At 44.8% G+C, this 16,139-nt stretch overlaps 1 protein-coding gene across 1 annotated transcript in view; it reads left to right on the top strand.

The window, feature by feature from the left end:
- The window catches only part of DCC (DCC netrin 1 receptor), an 876,197-nt gene that overhangs the window by 730,919 nt on the left and 129,139 nt on the right, over positions 1 to 16,139 (top strand). Inside the window, exons 14-15 of the mRNA XM_060280362.2 lie at positions 2,046 to 2,156; positions 8,265 to 8,459. Of these exons, the coding sequence (XP_060136345.2) occupies positions 2,046 to 2,156; positions 8,265 to 8,459 (306 nt within the window). The remainder of the gene's footprint in view (positions 1 to 2,045; positions 2,157 to 8,264; positions 8,460 to 16,139) is intronic.

Below are 16,139 nucleotides of genomic sequence, written 5' to 3'. Positions count from 1 at the left end.
TGCTGGCCACATGACCTGGAAAGCTGTTTGTGGACAAACGCTGGCTCCCTTGGCCTGAAAGCGAGATGAGCTTCGCAACCCCATAGTCGCCTTTGACTGGACTTAACCATCCAGGGATCCTTTACCTTTTTTTACCTTTACAACCCCTTTCTCTTTTATTGTTTCTTGGAAGTTCGAAGTTTTTAAATTTTTTTGCTGTCCTGCAGTTTTGTATTTATTGGCCCAATTTTATTTCTGTTCTCAGTTTTCTGTTTCCTGATATTTTATGATGCATTGCAATTTGGTTCTTTCCGTTTTTGGCCATACATCACTTTAGAAATATATATTGAAAGGTGAAATAAAAATCTTGTAAATAAACCAAAGGTGCAGGGTATCTGCATATAAAGTGAGCTGTTCGAGAACTTTCAAGGAAGGCTGTAGAAATTCATTTTTAAGTAGGCCAAATGAAAAGGAAGCAAACACATCTTTCATTGCTGCTGTTTAGTTGTGATATTAAAGGATTTCCAAAGGAGCCGGAAATCATGCAGCTTTTAAAGAGATGATTTAAATATCCAAGCAGCAAGACTTTATGTCTCCTTAAAAGCTTCTGCTGGTGAAGGCAGGTGTTTCTGCCCACTAATGAGGACAGCTGCAATAGCAAAGAAATTCAGAGCTACAACAAGGACTCTAAATCAAGACGATTGATTTTACTGTAAGATTTTCCATCAGCTAAAATTTAAAAGAGTTGTTTTTTTAATTTTGAACATTATTCCCCAGAGGAACTTTGCAATTACACGTGACTGTTTATGTTTATGCTTCATGGTCAGTGTGAGATACACAAAATGATAAAAAAAGCATATATTGCTGTCGCAGGGAACAAAGGCACAGCGCAGAGTTAGCACCAGCATGATGCTTCTCTAATAGACCCTAGCCATAGAGTGGGAAGCATTAGCTGTGCAAGGATTCACACTGGTTCAGATTCATTGTTCGCACTTCTGTTAGGAACACTACATGCCACAATCAGTAGGCACAAGGCAGGTGGCACCTCTAGAACTCCAGGGAGGTGTAGTGGTTCGAGTGTCAAGCTAGGACTTGGGAGACCAAACTCCACTGGGTGACCTTGGGCCAGTAACTGCCTCTCAGCCTCATCTACCTCACATGGGGGCACGGGTGGCGCTGTAGTCTAAACCACTTGCCAATTGGAAGGTCGGCGGCTCAAATCCCCGCAACGGGGTGAGCTCCCGTTGCTCTGTCCCAGATCCTGCCAACCTAGCAGTTCAAAAGCAGGCCAGTGAAAGTAGATAAATAGGTACTGCTGTGGTGGAAAGGTAAACAGCATTTCTGTGCACTCTGGTTTTCGTCACAGTGTTCCGTTGCGCCAGAAGCGGTTTAGTCCTGCTGGCCACATGACCCAGAAAGCTGTCTGTGTACAAATGCCGGCTCCCTCAGCCTGAAAGCGAGATGAGTGCTGCAACCCCATAGTCGCCTTTGACTTTACCTTTACCTTACCTCACATGGCTGTTGTGAGGATAAATTGTGGAGAGGGAGAGAGCCAGTGGCATGCAGTCAGTTGCTTAGGGGAAAATGTTTGTCCCCTAAATGTTCCCCTGGTTCCTCCTTCCCAAATTCCGGGAAGCTTTTGCTCTGCTTAGGGAGAGAGGCATGATGCTCCAGCGGGTCAAAGAGCCCTTCAACCACCTTCCAAAAGCACACCCAACAAAGATACAGGAACACTCCAAGATCCTATCCCAAAGCCCAGGAAGCTTCTGTGTGGCTCAGGAAGGGAGGCACAATGCTCACACTTGCAACGTCAGCCCTCCACCAATTGCCCTCGCAATCTGTTGCCTCTGGCCCCGATGGCTCTCCTCTGGAAAATTTCACCACACACCGCACACTGGAGAGAGCTGTGTATGCCACCTTGAATTCCTTGGAGGAAAAGGTGGGCCGTAAATGAAACAAATAAACAAAGCTCCTTTTGGGTGTACATGTCCTCTGTAGATTGTGGCTCATCAAATCCTGCCAATATTATCTGAGCTTTTTGTATGTCTGGTTTGTATCATACACAGGTCTTGACAAAGGCAGCCAGTACAGTTTCCAAGTCGCAGCTATGACAGTCAATGGGACAGGACCCTCCTCCGACTGGTATACTGCAGAAACTCCAGAGAGCGATCTTGATGGTAATTGTATTTCTTTTCACAGCCATTATAACTTCCTTTTTGCTCATTCTGATTGTTGCCTTGCCCTTCAGCTAAGCTTGCGGTGGAGGTCAGGAGCATTCAGCTTCCAGGCCCATTGGAGCTGTTGTCTGAGTGCTTTCTCTGAGCAGAAGGTTTTTACTGGCTGCATGCTGTTAAAATTCTCCCTGTGTATATGGACAAGTGAAGCAGAAGTGAGAAAAGAAAGGCAGCTTCACTTCTCTCCCACTACGTTCCTAGCACCTGTGTTTAATTTTAACTTCTTTCCCAGCTGTTGCTGTTGCAACTTTTGCCAAAATTGTGATATTGGAGTGGTTACTGAAAGCCAGGTTTGTTTTTAACCGTATTGCTTATTCTTCCATCATACAATATCTCTGGGGGGATATCAAAAGAAACGATCTATTTGTGGCAGGCCAATGGTCTGTTGTTGTTTTTTAGTCGTTTAGTCGTGTCCGACCCCATGGACCAGAGCATGCCAGGCACTCCTGTCTTCCACTGCCTCCCACAGTTTGCTCAGACTCATGTTCGTAGCTTCAAGAACACTGTCCAACCATCTCATCCTCTGTCGTCCGCTTCTCCTTGTGCCCTCAATCTTTCCCAACATCAGGGTCTTTTCCAGGGAGTCTTCTCTTCTCATAAGGTGGCCAAAGTATTGGAGCCTCAGCTTCAGGATCTGTCCTTCCAGTGAGCACTCAGGGCTGATTTCCTTCAGAATGGATAGGTTTGATCTTCTTGCAGTCCATGGGACTCTCAAGAGTCTCCTCCAGCACCATAATTCAAAAGCATCAATTCTTCGGCGATCAGCCTTCTTTATGGTCCAGCTCTCACTTCCATACATCACTACTGGGAAAACCATAGCTTTAACTATACGAACCTTTGTCGGCAAGGTGATGTCTCTGCTTTTTAAGATGCTGTCTAGGTTTGTCATTGCTTTTCTCCCAAGAAGCAGGCGTCTTTTAATTTCGTGACTGCTGTCACCATCTGCAGTGATCATGGAACCCAAGAAAGTAAAATCTCTCACTGCCTCCATTTCTTCCCCTTCTATTTGCCAGAAGGTGATGGGACCAGTGGCCATGATCTTAGTTTTTTTGATGTTGAGCTTCAGACCATGTTTTGCGCTCTTTCACCCTCATTAAAAGGTTCTTTAATTCCTCCTCACTTTCTGCCATCAAGGTTGTGTCATCAGCATATCTGAGGTTGTTGATATTTCTTATGGCAATCTTAATTCCAGTTTGGGATTCGTCCAGTCCAGCCTTTTGCCAATGGTCTATCTGCTATCAAAACAACATGCAGGAGTTCTCTGGGGCCGTGGTTTTCCCTTGTTCTGAAACGCTTGAGCAGCCAGTTCTGAGCACTTGGACCTAGGATTTCCTTTCTAAATGACACCAAGCCAACCACATTTCCCATTGCCCCTGAAAAACACATCAGAATGACATGGTGGTGATGACCATACCACACTGGATCTTTAGCCTTCCAGTCTCCAACTCCTATCACTCCCAGCCAGCATGGCCAAGGGACTGAGATGCTGGGAGCTACACCCCAACACTTGCCCCTCTGGTACAGTTTTCAAATATGGATGCTTCATTCAGCTGTCATGGCTGATTGGCCAATGATAGAGCTATTCATGGCCCCATATGCAGCAGACATTTAAAGGGGTAGCATGTCACTTTAAATAATCACGCCTCTCCCCAAGGAATCCTGGGAAACCTAGTTTCCCTCACAATTTCCCTCACAAAGCTGCAATAATTGGTTTAACCCTTAATCCAATCCCTCTTCCCAATGAATTCAGTTGATCTTATGGGGGAACTGGGGTCTTCTAAGTACTCTCAGCGCTCTTTACAAACTACAGTTCCCAGGATTCTGTGGAGGAAGCCACAACTGTTTATGATACTCTTTTAAATGTATAGCTCAGATGGGAGCCATGTAGGGATATGAGATCCTTTCCCTCAGGTGGTTGTTGTTGTTGTTGTTGTTGTTGTTTAACAAAATGGGCTTTTGCAGTTGAAACCCCAATAACCACCTCACTGCTGAGAACGTCACCCTACTCCATACTTGGTTTTAAACCTGTTTCTGTTTGTTCACACTGCGGAAGCAAGCACAAGGGCAGGAAAACATTTAGAGGCAAGCCTGTACCTTGAATCACTGACCCAGTTCTGTACCCCAGTGCAGGGCCAGACTAAATTGCTTCAGAACACACACACACACACACACACACACACACACACACAGTGTGGCTTTTTAAACAACCATCACCTTGCAGCTTCAGGTTTTGGGATGGTTCCTTTGGCGAGACCTGCAAGGTTAGAGACATGCAAGGATCAGCTAAATTCCTTTGGTGCTGCTGTGCGGGTTGTTAACTGCAATTCCCTCTCTGCTCTTTTGTTGTAGAAGTTCCTTCACCGGATGCTCTCTCTTTTTGGCATCTGCAGTAACACACACACACACAAAAATGAAGAGTATCTCGAAGAAACTCCCTTAACTCCCTATGGATTGCCCATTTAATTAGTGTGTTTTGTTAAAGCGATTAGAAATCCAAACACTGCTGCTGATCCAAGGTTCCCTGGAAAGCCAGAATAGTCTTTCTGGCAGCTGGGAGCATTTTAAATATTTATTTTGAGCATAAAACATTATGCTTTTTTCTCTGAGGGGGGGAGGAAACCACTGGATGCTCAATTTCCCCCAAAACATCCGACTCAAACAGTTTAAGTAATCATGTTGGGGATCCTGGATCAGTCTTGTATAGGAATATTCTGGAGGAATATATTTATGTGTATTCTGGGGGTGCTGTTTAACTTCCTTTCGAGACAAGAGCAGATCTCCTCCATTTCTGCACTAGGTTCACTCTCCATTCAGCTCTTCCCAAATTCTGTGTTTACCTAGAAGAATTCCTGGAATTAATTCTAGAACTGGATAATGCCCAGTTTGCTCCAATTTTCCATTCATTTGCCAATGGGAAGCTGCACACGCCTCCTCTGCGCCAGAAGGAGTGCAAGAAATAGCATGTGCATGTGCGTGCGCGCACACACACTCCAGCCCACCATGGCGTCTGCGGGACCATAAACTGGCCCAAGCCACAAAAACTTTGCCAACCCCTGATTTATATGATCTCCTTACTCATAGTTGGATGCTGCTGAATACACACACACACACACACACACACACACACACTCCTTTCAGGTTGGAGCATTGTCACACTAATTGGCAGATTCACCGACTGGTAGAATCTTTTGCCCCAGGTCGCTCCTTAGGTGAACTTCTGTCAGTGTAGAAATATCCAGGACAGGAGTAACACATATGGCACCCTCCATATCTTCTTCTTCTTCTTCTTCTTCTTCTTCTTCTTCTTCTTCTTCTTCTTCTTCTTCTTCTTCTTCTTCTTCTTCTTCTTGTCGTTTAGTCGTGCCCAACTCTTCGTGACCCCATGGACCAAGGCATGCCAGGCACTCCTGTCTTCCACTGCCTCCCGCAGTTTGGTCAAACTCATGTTCGTAGCTTCGAGAACACTGTCCAACCATCTCATCCTCTGTCGTCCCCTTCTCCTAGTGCCCTCCATCTTTCCCAACATCAGGGTCTTTTCCAGGGAGTCTTCTCTTCTCATGAGGTGGCCAAAGTATTGGAGCCTCAGCTTCAGGATCTGTCCTTCCAGTGAACACTCGGGGCTGATTTCCTTCAGAATGGATAGTTTTGATTTTCTTGCAGTCCATGGGATCACTGCCTTGTTGTGGCGAAGGGGCTTAAATAACTTAGAGCAGGCATCCCCAAACTGCGACCCTCCAGATGTTTTGGCCTACAATTCCCATGATCCCTAGCTAACAGGACCAGTGGTCGGGGAAGATGGGAATTGTAGTCCAAAACATCTGGAGGGCCAAAGTTTGGGGATGCCTGACTTGGAGAAGTTATGTTTTGACCAAATGTGATCCACCTGGAGAAGGAACCGGCAAGCCACTCCAGTATCCCTGCCAAGAAAACTCCATATCTTGCTGACCTCCAACTCCCATCCACCCCAGCCAGCACACCCAATTGTCAGGTATAATGGGAGCCGCAGTCTAGCAATATTTGGAGGGCACTACATTGGCTGTCCCTGATCCAGGAATATGCATAGGTACAAATTTCTTCTCTGTGTTTCTGGGTAGACAAAAAAAAGCCCTCTGCACAGGAAAAAGGCTGAAGCAGGTGATATCGCTGAAATTCAAAGTTAATTTGATCAGAATTCCAATTTGCCTCCCTCCTACTTCACAGGTGAATTATGAATCGAACACTACTTCTCTTTAAATTCTTTCTCAGCTTTCAGTGGGGGAAAACCAACATCAATGCAGGAAACATCTGCACTGCTACCAGTTAACTATCCCATATCCCATCAAGTTTTGCATTTAAGCTATACCTGTGCCCTTCACCCTCTCCCTTTATTCACCCCTCCCCTTGTGGTTGTACACCTATGAGGACACATGCATGTGCTGTACAGTGCCTGGTATAAAGACTGTCCTTGAAGAGCAATGAAGGGTTATGAAAAATAGTAAAGTATCCTGAACATTTTGATGTGCCTCATTTTAATCCCTGCCCTTGAAATGCAACGTCCCACCCCTTTATGTCTGCTGCGTTTGAATATGTTCCTAATGATGTCCAGCATTCCAAAACAGCTTGCTTAATTTTAACAGTAAGAAATTGTATTGCATCTCAAATACGTGCACACAGTGGTCCAGGAGATACGTCAGAGCAACTTAACGGTGTCGTGTTTGTTTGTTTCTTTCTCTGCTCCTCCTTAAATGAAGCATTATTCAAGAATAGATTGACTTTGAGACTGTGGAGAGTGTGAAGCCCTTGCAAATGTTGCCGTGTGCATTATGCGACCTCTAACATTCTAATAAGACTTTCCAGTGCATCCAGCAGTTCCTCGGAAGAATTTTATTCTGCCCCCAAAATTCACTGCAAAGCCTATAAACTATCAAGGGCACGGACTGCAGAATCAATGACAGCACCGCTGAAAAGTATTAATCCCATCAGTTTTTTACTACCTCCCCTCCCCACCCCCCGTCACCCAACGTTTATAGTGGGAATACTTCACAATCAAAGGAGGCCCTTTTCTCGGAGTTTGCATCCGCATTTTGCACCTGAGTCCTTTTACCTCTTCCATATGGCTAAAATATGACAGGCCTCCTCATGGGGGGAAAAGATTGCGACTTGTTTCTTCCGCTCTCAAAGAGACAAGCTGCTTTCCTGCTCTTCGGAGGAGACTTGTGGTATGGTAGCTCCTAGGCAAACCTCCAGCAAAAGGCTTGCTTTCACCTCCAAAGGGTTTTAAAACACCCACCCACACCATTAGACTGGATAACCATCTCATTTCTGGCTTGCACGTGATAAAATGCAAACCAATGCATTGTTAATAGAATGATGTTGGTACAGTATATCATTATTTTCCTAGGCGGATATTTCTCCCCACCCCCCAAGTGCTTTAGTATTAATCAGAGGAGGCAGGGTGAGTGAAGAAAAAATGAAATATGCATGGTTGCGATAATGAATACCACAGACCTAGATTTTCGCCACATAATGTTAGAAGCACTTAGAAGCTTAAGTTGCTAGTCCATTGTTAGCTTACTGGCTTTTCTGAGCTTGCTTGCTGTTTTGTACCTATTATGAAATGTCTTTCTGTGAGTAATATATGCACACACAGAGAGAGAATGAGAGTTACTTCCACGTATTTAATTTATTGAACTTACTAGTTTTGTCTTCCGCCATCCTTTTCATAAAGGATAATTCTCGCTTCGCCGCTTGTCTGACTCTTCAAAGAATAATAATTCAATGATAGGAAGGCGAAAGCATAGTTTGGAGATGACTGCATCTGTTGAATGGCACAGTCAGACATCTTGTGCTTGGCGATGGAAAAAATTAAGTTGTGCGTTTAAAGAAGATAACCCAGCCTAGTTATTTTACAAGCTGTATATTTTAATGACTTGCATGCTACTTCTGCATGTGACAAGGATGTGGCACTTTGCTTCTTTCCAGAAACAATGACAGGTCAGCCTGAAATGTGCTCTTGCCGCCGATCAAACGCAGACGGTGGCACCGCTAACAGCATCTTCCTTTGACTCCTAGAATCTCAGGTCCCCGACCAGCCAAGCTCTCTTCATGTGAGGCCTTTGTCAACCAGCATTGTAATGAGCTGGACGCCGCCGCTGAACCCAAACATCGTTGTGCGCGGATACATTATTGGCTACGGAGTGGGGAGCCCGTACGCCGAGACGGTGCGAGTGGACAGCAAGCAACGCTACTATTCCATTGAACACTTGGGTAGGTGGAATTTTCACTCTAGGGCCGCTTAAGATAGAAACGCTTAGAAGCTTGGGGAGGGGGTGAAATGTGTTTCTAGGCCGTCTAGTCAAACTGTGTATTCCAGGCCATAAATGCAGAGTATCCCCAGGGAATGCCAGGGTACCCCCCCAAAAAACTGTGGATTAAGAATCCTGGATTTGTATACTTCAGTTCCTTTGGTGGAAACCATGTGCATTAAATGTATTGTGTGGAGGTGACCCAGGTCAGAAAGATCCTGCCACCCTTCGAGGCAATGAGTTCTCTTAGCAAATTACATTAACATTCAACTGAAAGCTGTCCTCTTGTTACTTGAGTCATTAGATGTCATCCTGTCATCTTCCTTGCCAATATAAATGAGAACCTGGCCCAGAGTAAACCCCATGTCCTCTTTGCATGCATGTGTGTGGTTTGTTGGTTTTTTTTTAGCATCCAACGAATGGTTGTGGCAGCCCAGGGCAAAATCGACTTGGGATTAATTGGGGTTTCCAATTAATTAACTTTGAGAACGATGAAGTTGAATGTGATGAAGTTGATGTGTTTGTTGGAGTGGGGATCAAGGTCCAGGGTGTGACTTTCGAAACAAATGTCTTGGCTACATGCTGTAGCACCAGGAGTAGGAGGAAATATCTTTATAATGACTGAGTTCTGGCTTTTTCTCTTGCTCAAGTGTGAACCTCTTTTCAGATTTAGGGTAGCCTCAGTTCTCTATGGAGTTGTATAGACTGCAATCACAGACTCAGTTGGGTGGATTGACAAAAAAAATCAACCCCCTTTCTTCATCATATCTCAGGATCAGCAGCATCTGAGGTTGGGGGTAGATCCACCCCCACAACTGCCTAAAATTGCTGCCTCGTTTTCTATTATATAATTCAGTAACTCTTATTGCTTGCATCCTTGCACTTAAATTACTGAAGGTAACTAAAATGATTTGTCTTATTACTTCCTGAAATATTCAGTTCTGGCCATTGGGGTATACTCTGGCAATAGCAAGGCTTGCTAAGTAGTATTTGAACATTTGAACATTTGAATATTTATGATCTACACTTTCATCAAACATATTAAGGCATAGGTTATACTTTATAACATAAAGCATTAGCCAGTCTATAAATATCTATAAAGCATCAATAAAGCATTAGTACTTTCTGGTTGGTTAAAAGGAAATATCAATCTTTATTTATTAATATTTATTTATACATTTCTATTCAGCAAGAGTCCAAGTCCTTGTCTCAGGGACACAAAAAGTGACCCCTTCAATTGTGGTGCTCTTTTGACAACCAGTGATGATGGAATTTGTCATGGTGATGTCATCTGTGCATTTTCACCTTTGCAGTAGTCAATAAGCAAACCTGTAGCTGAAAGGAAACTGGGCTATCTGTCCCCTAGAGCAGTGTTCCTCAACCTTGGGCCTCCAGCTGTTTTGGGACTACAACTCCCATCATCCTTAGCTAGCAGGACCAGTGGCCGGGGATGATGGGAGTTGTAGTTCCAAAACAGCTGGAAGCCCAAGGTTGAGGAGCACTGCCCTAGAGGAAGCCACTTTCTTAACTGGACTTCAACAGAGCACATTCATGGAAATATATCTCCAACTTGGTGCTCAACTAAATGTTACCTTACGCAAGATGAATTTGCAAACCTGCGCTTGCTAAGATGACAAGAAGCCATGTATAACTTTCCACCACCACCAGTTTTGCTTTGCCCTCAACTGGGCTCTGGTTTTGGTGTCTGACTGGGTGGAAATCAAATGAATCTGCATGGGAGGGATCCTTGTACATGGGAAGTATCAAACTTCTACCATTCCCCCAGTTCTCATCTACAAGTGCATTAAGTGGAATTTAGGTTTACAGGAAAAACCTCCCTATTCTTTCGCTTCCAAATATTGCATTTTTAAAGGAATGCATGATTATTTTTCAAGTTTGAATACACTCCCTCATTTTCCCAGCCTTAAATTCAGTTGCAGTATTCCTACATCAATTTGTGTTTTTTCTCTCTCTTGACATTTCTCCTAATATCTGTATTTTCCCAAGCTACACATTTTTGTGAGTAATTTCCCCTAGTATGATTTAATTTTGTACAATAGTTTCACTAATACAGGTACTTTGGTGCACACTTTTGGGTTAGAATCATAGAATGGAATCATAGAATCATAGAGTTGGAAGAGACCACAAGGGCCATCCAGTCCAACTCCCTGCCAAGCAGGAAACACCATCAAAGCATTCCTGACACACGGCTGTCAAGCCTCCACTTAAAAACCTCCAAAGAAGGAGACTCCACCACACTCCTCTGGTTGCAGAGCTATATCACAAAAGTAGTAGCAATTGGCCAGATAAACCAGGTGAGAGTAGCCAATGGGTCTCAAACCCTCCTCTGCATGGGAAGACAGGCTCCGGTGGATTAAGCAGATGAGATCAATAGTGGGTCCAATGGTTAAAAAGGCATATGCTATAGAGCAGGCATCCCCAAACTTCGGCCCTCCAGATGTTTTGGACTACAATTCCCATCTTCCCCAACCACTGGTCTTGTTAGCTAGGGATCATGGGAGTTGTAGGCCAAAACATCTGGAGGGCCACAGTTTGGGGATGCCTGCTATAGAGGGAAGTGAGAGGCAGGCATAGCTCATCAACCTGGGAAGGTAGCCTATCTACAGTAGGAGAAGGAAGACACTGATTCTAAACCTCTGCTGCCTTATGGGACATTTTCAAGAGAAGAAAAGGTTAAAGAGCAAACCCCACACAAATCCAGAGTGGAGTTCCTAAGATGGTTGGATGACACCTTGTAAGTCTCCTTCTGGCAACTCTTGCAGCCAACCTGGTGCCAAATGTATCACTCTGCTTTCCTTTGGACCACATCATCAAGGCCAAGAAGGGCCCCTTGTTGCCTGGGCAGCCCAGGACACACTGTCCAGGCTTGCACCCTGAGGAGGTCACTTCAGTGCTGCTAATACAGAGGTTTGACTTCACCCCTGGAAGCACACTCCATTGCCTCTCGAGACAGGTGGATTGCTCTAATACAGGCACCCCCAAACTTCGCCCCTCCAGATGTTTTGGACTACAATTCCCATCTTCCCCAACCACTGGTCCTGTTAGCTAGGGATCATGGGAGTTGTAGGCCAAAACATCTGGAGGGCCGCAGTTTGGGGATGCCTGCTCTAATAAGCGTAAAGTAGGTAGATTCATATTAAAATGTTAGATTAAAATTTTAGCCAATTTCCCCCCACTCCTCCACACCCCTAATTTCTATGAGATTCTGTTTCTGCTCTTTGCTAAAAAAGATCATTGGTGTGTCTCACAGTGTGACTTCCCCTATTCTTCTGACTTGGCTTGAGGATCAGAGGCAGTGCCCTTGCAGCTGTGACTGTTAGCATCAAGACAGTAACAGGCATGAGAAAGTGGAGTGTTTCTTTTTAATCTTCCTCCGTGGAGGCAAGAGTCTGATCTAGCAAACGGCAGATCACAAACTCAGGAGTCCCCGCCACCGCTTTCCTGAAAACAGCCTGTGTTTGTCTTGCTCATTAATTTCTTGGCATCCGGAGCGGCGCTAACACATTTTCCTAATCAAGTTGCTTTGCTGTGCAGGAGGCTCTGAGAAAAAAAGCCGATCTAATGATGGACTTGTTACGTCAACGACAGAGTCCGAAGCGTAATCGGCATTTCATACGCCATGGCTGCAATGCTGGTGGGGTTATTCCGAAGGGTGCCGTTGCTTCATAGAGAAGTTGAAATGCTAATGTGTTCCATGCTGAGTGGATGCAAAGTCCCACGCTTGACTTCTGAGCACATTCGTTCCTCCACTGCCAGTGTCTGAACACAATGGCAATCAAACCCTCGTACTTCCCCTGTGTCAAAATAGTGTCAGGGGGTGTTTCATTATCCATTATTCATTGTGTGCTTTCTCTGACACATTGCCTTGATGCCATATCAGGAAAAAAATGTGTTGAAAGGCGGTGGAGGGTGGAATGTGCGTGCTAGCTTCAGGGAAAGAAAGATCAAATTTTGAGGGAATGACTGCACAGGATCCTCTTAATGGCCTGCATAACAGCCTGATTTGCACACTAAGCTAAAGCCGTTGCTTAGCAGAAATACGTGGGGTCCTGGAGAAGAAATTGTGGCTGTTTGGCTCCTCCTTGGTTCTGCTGCTGAGCCAATAGGTTGTGGTTTTGCTTATTGTGTTTCTATTATGAGGAACGGCTTAGGGAGCTGGGTATGTTTAGCCTGGAGAAGAGAAGGTTAAGGGGTGATATGATAGCCATGTTCAAATATATGAAAGGATGTCATATAGAGGAGGGAGAAAGATTGTTTTCTGCTGCTCCAGAGAAGCGGACACGGAGCAATGGATTCAAACTTCAAGAAAGAAGATTCCACCTAAACATTAGGAAGAACTTCCTGACAGTAAGAGCTGTTCAGCAGTGGAATTTGCTACCAAGGAGTGTGGTGGAGTCTCCTTCTTTGGAGGTCTTTAAGCAGAGGCTTGACAGGCATATGTCAAGAATGCTTTGATGGTGTTTCCTGCTTGGCAGGGGGTTGGACTGGATGGCCCTTGTGGTCTCTTCCAACTCTATGATTCTATGATTCTAACCCAGGTCATGATTTAGCTTTTTCTAACCCCAAGCTGAAACCAAGGTTTCTCCTATGGTTCGCTTGCTGCTCATAGTTTGGCAAAGGTTGCCTGCTTTGTTCTGGGAGGCAACTAATTGGGAGGCAAACTACCCCTGAAACATGTGTGAGGTTGTGTAAAACTAAATCCTTTTCTAGCCTTTCTATTATGCTCACCGTGGAGAAATGTCTATGGTATTTGGATTTTGAAGTTCAAGTTTTGAAGACGTGAGCAGTGGTATAAGCACTTGCAGTTTATCACAGCTTGGTTCTCACATCACATTAACCCATAGTTTAACAATTATGGCTTGATGTGAACATGCAGCATGCTGTTTTATGTTGTAAACTGGCCTGAGCTCTTCAGATGAACAGCAGTATATAAATGCCATGAATAATAATAATAATAATCTTTCTCACTTCACTTCTTGCATATGTTTTACACATCCTCCTGGCCCTAGGCCTAGTCTCCAAAACATTGAGCGTTTGCAAAACATTAAGCCTTGGAGGGTTTCTATTATCATTGGAAGTCTCCATCTCTACTCAGAACCAATAAACACTTGTCTGTCTGTCTGTCTGTCTGTCTGTCTGTCTGTCTGTCTGTCTGTCTGTCTGTTCGTCTGTTTGTAGTACTTCTGTCCCAAGTTTCCTTGTTCAGCAGAAGGCAGCTAATCTCAGACATTGTAAAAGGCATTAAAAATGAACTAAAACACAAGAGGAGAGAACCAAAAGCCTAGCAAACCAGCAAGTAAAATGTGTTGTTCTTAAGGTGGGGCAATAAAATGAAACATAAAGTCAAAAGGATTATGTACCAGTTATGTCAATGCCAAGTGTATGATACAGCCACCAAAAGACCAAAAAACTTCCTAAACAGGAAGGTTTAAACAATGTGCTGGAAGGCTAAAGGGCAAAAAATGGACCTTCCTGGGTCCTGGGAGATGTCTCACTTGTTCCAAAAAAAGGATGGGTTTGGAACTGACTAGAACGCCCCCTTTAGCTACGCTTACATCAGTTTTATGCCAACGCAACTGCTATTGTTCTGCACCAACAAATGCTGGAAATAACGGGCACTGAGAATCCCATGGGCCTCTTAAAGATTCCTACCGGTAGCTTCCTTCAAAGTACTACAGCTCCCACCAGAGGAGGAGGATAATGACTGTTAGACCAGTTTAAGTTTGTAGCTTTGGCATTCCTGTGAGAGCATGTGTGCTTCCGATGCATAGCTGTCAAGTTCTCCCTTTTTTAAAGGGAAATTCCCTTGTGGTGAATAGGCTTCCTCGAGAGAAAAGGGGAAACTTGACAGCTATGTTCCGATGACGCTTCCCCTGCATCTTTCTTACAACTGGCTGCTTTAATCAATCTCCTGTCCTGATTGTGATGAGCCACAAGGAACACATTGCACCATGTCCCAGGATTTGTACCGATACACAAGTAATGATGCAGGCACTGACCTAACATTCCCTTAGTAGCTCAGACTCAGCCATCTCCCCACCCCCGCCCCATCATGACTTCTAAGGATGGATTATCAAATCACCATCATTGCGGGGTTTTTTTGGGGGGGGGGGACAAGTCATCCACAAAGTGACAACTCTTAATCTTCGAGCTGAGATGAAGCGATTGATTCCGTTTTAGTTCCTATTTTGCCATCGCTAAAAGACACTCGGTTTTTCAAAGTGCTTTTGCACTTGGAGTTTCATCTGCTTTTCATTCAGCAAACCTGAACACTAGTACCGTAGTAGGTGTGAAAAAGTTTCCAAAGGCTGGTGTTTGTTTGTTTTTTTAAAAAAAGGAAAAACCTTCTAAAGGGATGCTGAAAAGCAGTTCAGGTGCTGAGAGGGAAGAAGATCAATGTTACAGCAGATCAGCTGCAAAATACAGGTTCTGTATAGTATTTGTTTCCTCGAACATATGAACATAGGACGCTGCCTTATTAAGTTAGGTAAAGGTAAAGGACCCCAGTCAAATGAAGCTATATGGTTGCAGTGCTCATCTCACTTTCAGACCGAGGGAGCTGGCGTTTGTCCACAGACAGCTTTCCGGGTCATGTGGCCAGCATGACTAAACTGCTTCTGACGCAATGGAACACCGTGACGGAAACCAGAGCGCATGGAAACACTATTTACATTCCCGCCTCAGAGGTACCTATTTATCTACTTGCACTGGTGTGCTTTTGAACTGTTAGGTTGGCAGGAGCTGGGACAGAGCAACGGGATCAGCAAGCCCAAGAGGCTCTGTGGTTTGAGGCACCACCCGCATCCCATACCATTGATCTACCTAGCTCAGTATAGTCTATGATGACTTGCAGCAGCTCACCATGATTTCAGACTGGAGTTTCTCCCAGCTGTACCTGGAGATGCCAGGGATTGAACCTGGGACTGTCTGCTTGCAAGTCAGATACTCTACCACTGAGCTTTGGCCCTTCTGAAATTGGGGTGCTTGAGGCTTTGTTAAATTGAAGCAATTAGTGGACTGTTTTATCCATGAAAATAGGTTTAGAGTGATAATTACAGTGCTATCGTAACCATGTCTACTCAGACTTAAGTCCTTTTGGATTCAATGGAATTTGCTCTGAGGTAGGTGGCACTGTGGTCTAAACCACAGAGCCTAAGGCTTGCCGATCGGAAGGTCGCGGTTCAAATCCCTGCGACAGGGTGAGCTCCCATTGCTCGGTCCCAGCTCCTGCCAACCTAGCAGTTCGAAAGCACGTCAAAGTGCAAGTAGATAAATAGGTACTGCCCCAGTGGGAAGGTAAATGGCATTTCCGTGTGCTGCTCTGGTTCACCAGAAGCGGCTTAGGCATGCTGGCCACATGACCCAGAAAAACTGTCTGCGGACAAATGCCGGCTCCCTCGGCTAGTAAATCGAGATGAGTGTTGCAACCTCAGAGTCGTTCGCGACGGGACTTAACTGTCAAGGGTCCTTCACCTTTACCTTTAGGTGGGTTTAAGAGTGCAACCTTGGTTTAGGAACCTATTTGGTTTGAACACCTAATCATGATTTGTAGATTGGCTTGCAGTGGTCTATTGCAGCTCCACCTGGAGGAGTCGGGGATTGAGTTTGGGATCTTTGGCAT

The sequence above is a fragment of the Zootoca vivipara genome, chromosome 10, assembly GCF_965207765.1.
Source record: "Zootoca vivipara chromosome 10, rZooViv2.hap1.1, whole genome shotgun sequence".
In the NCBI taxonomy this organism is placed as follows: Eukaryota; Metazoa; Chordata; class Lepidosauria; order Squamata; family Lacertidae; genus Zootoca; species Zootoca vivipara.
This window is presented reverse-complemented; position numbering and strand designations above follow the sequence as displayed.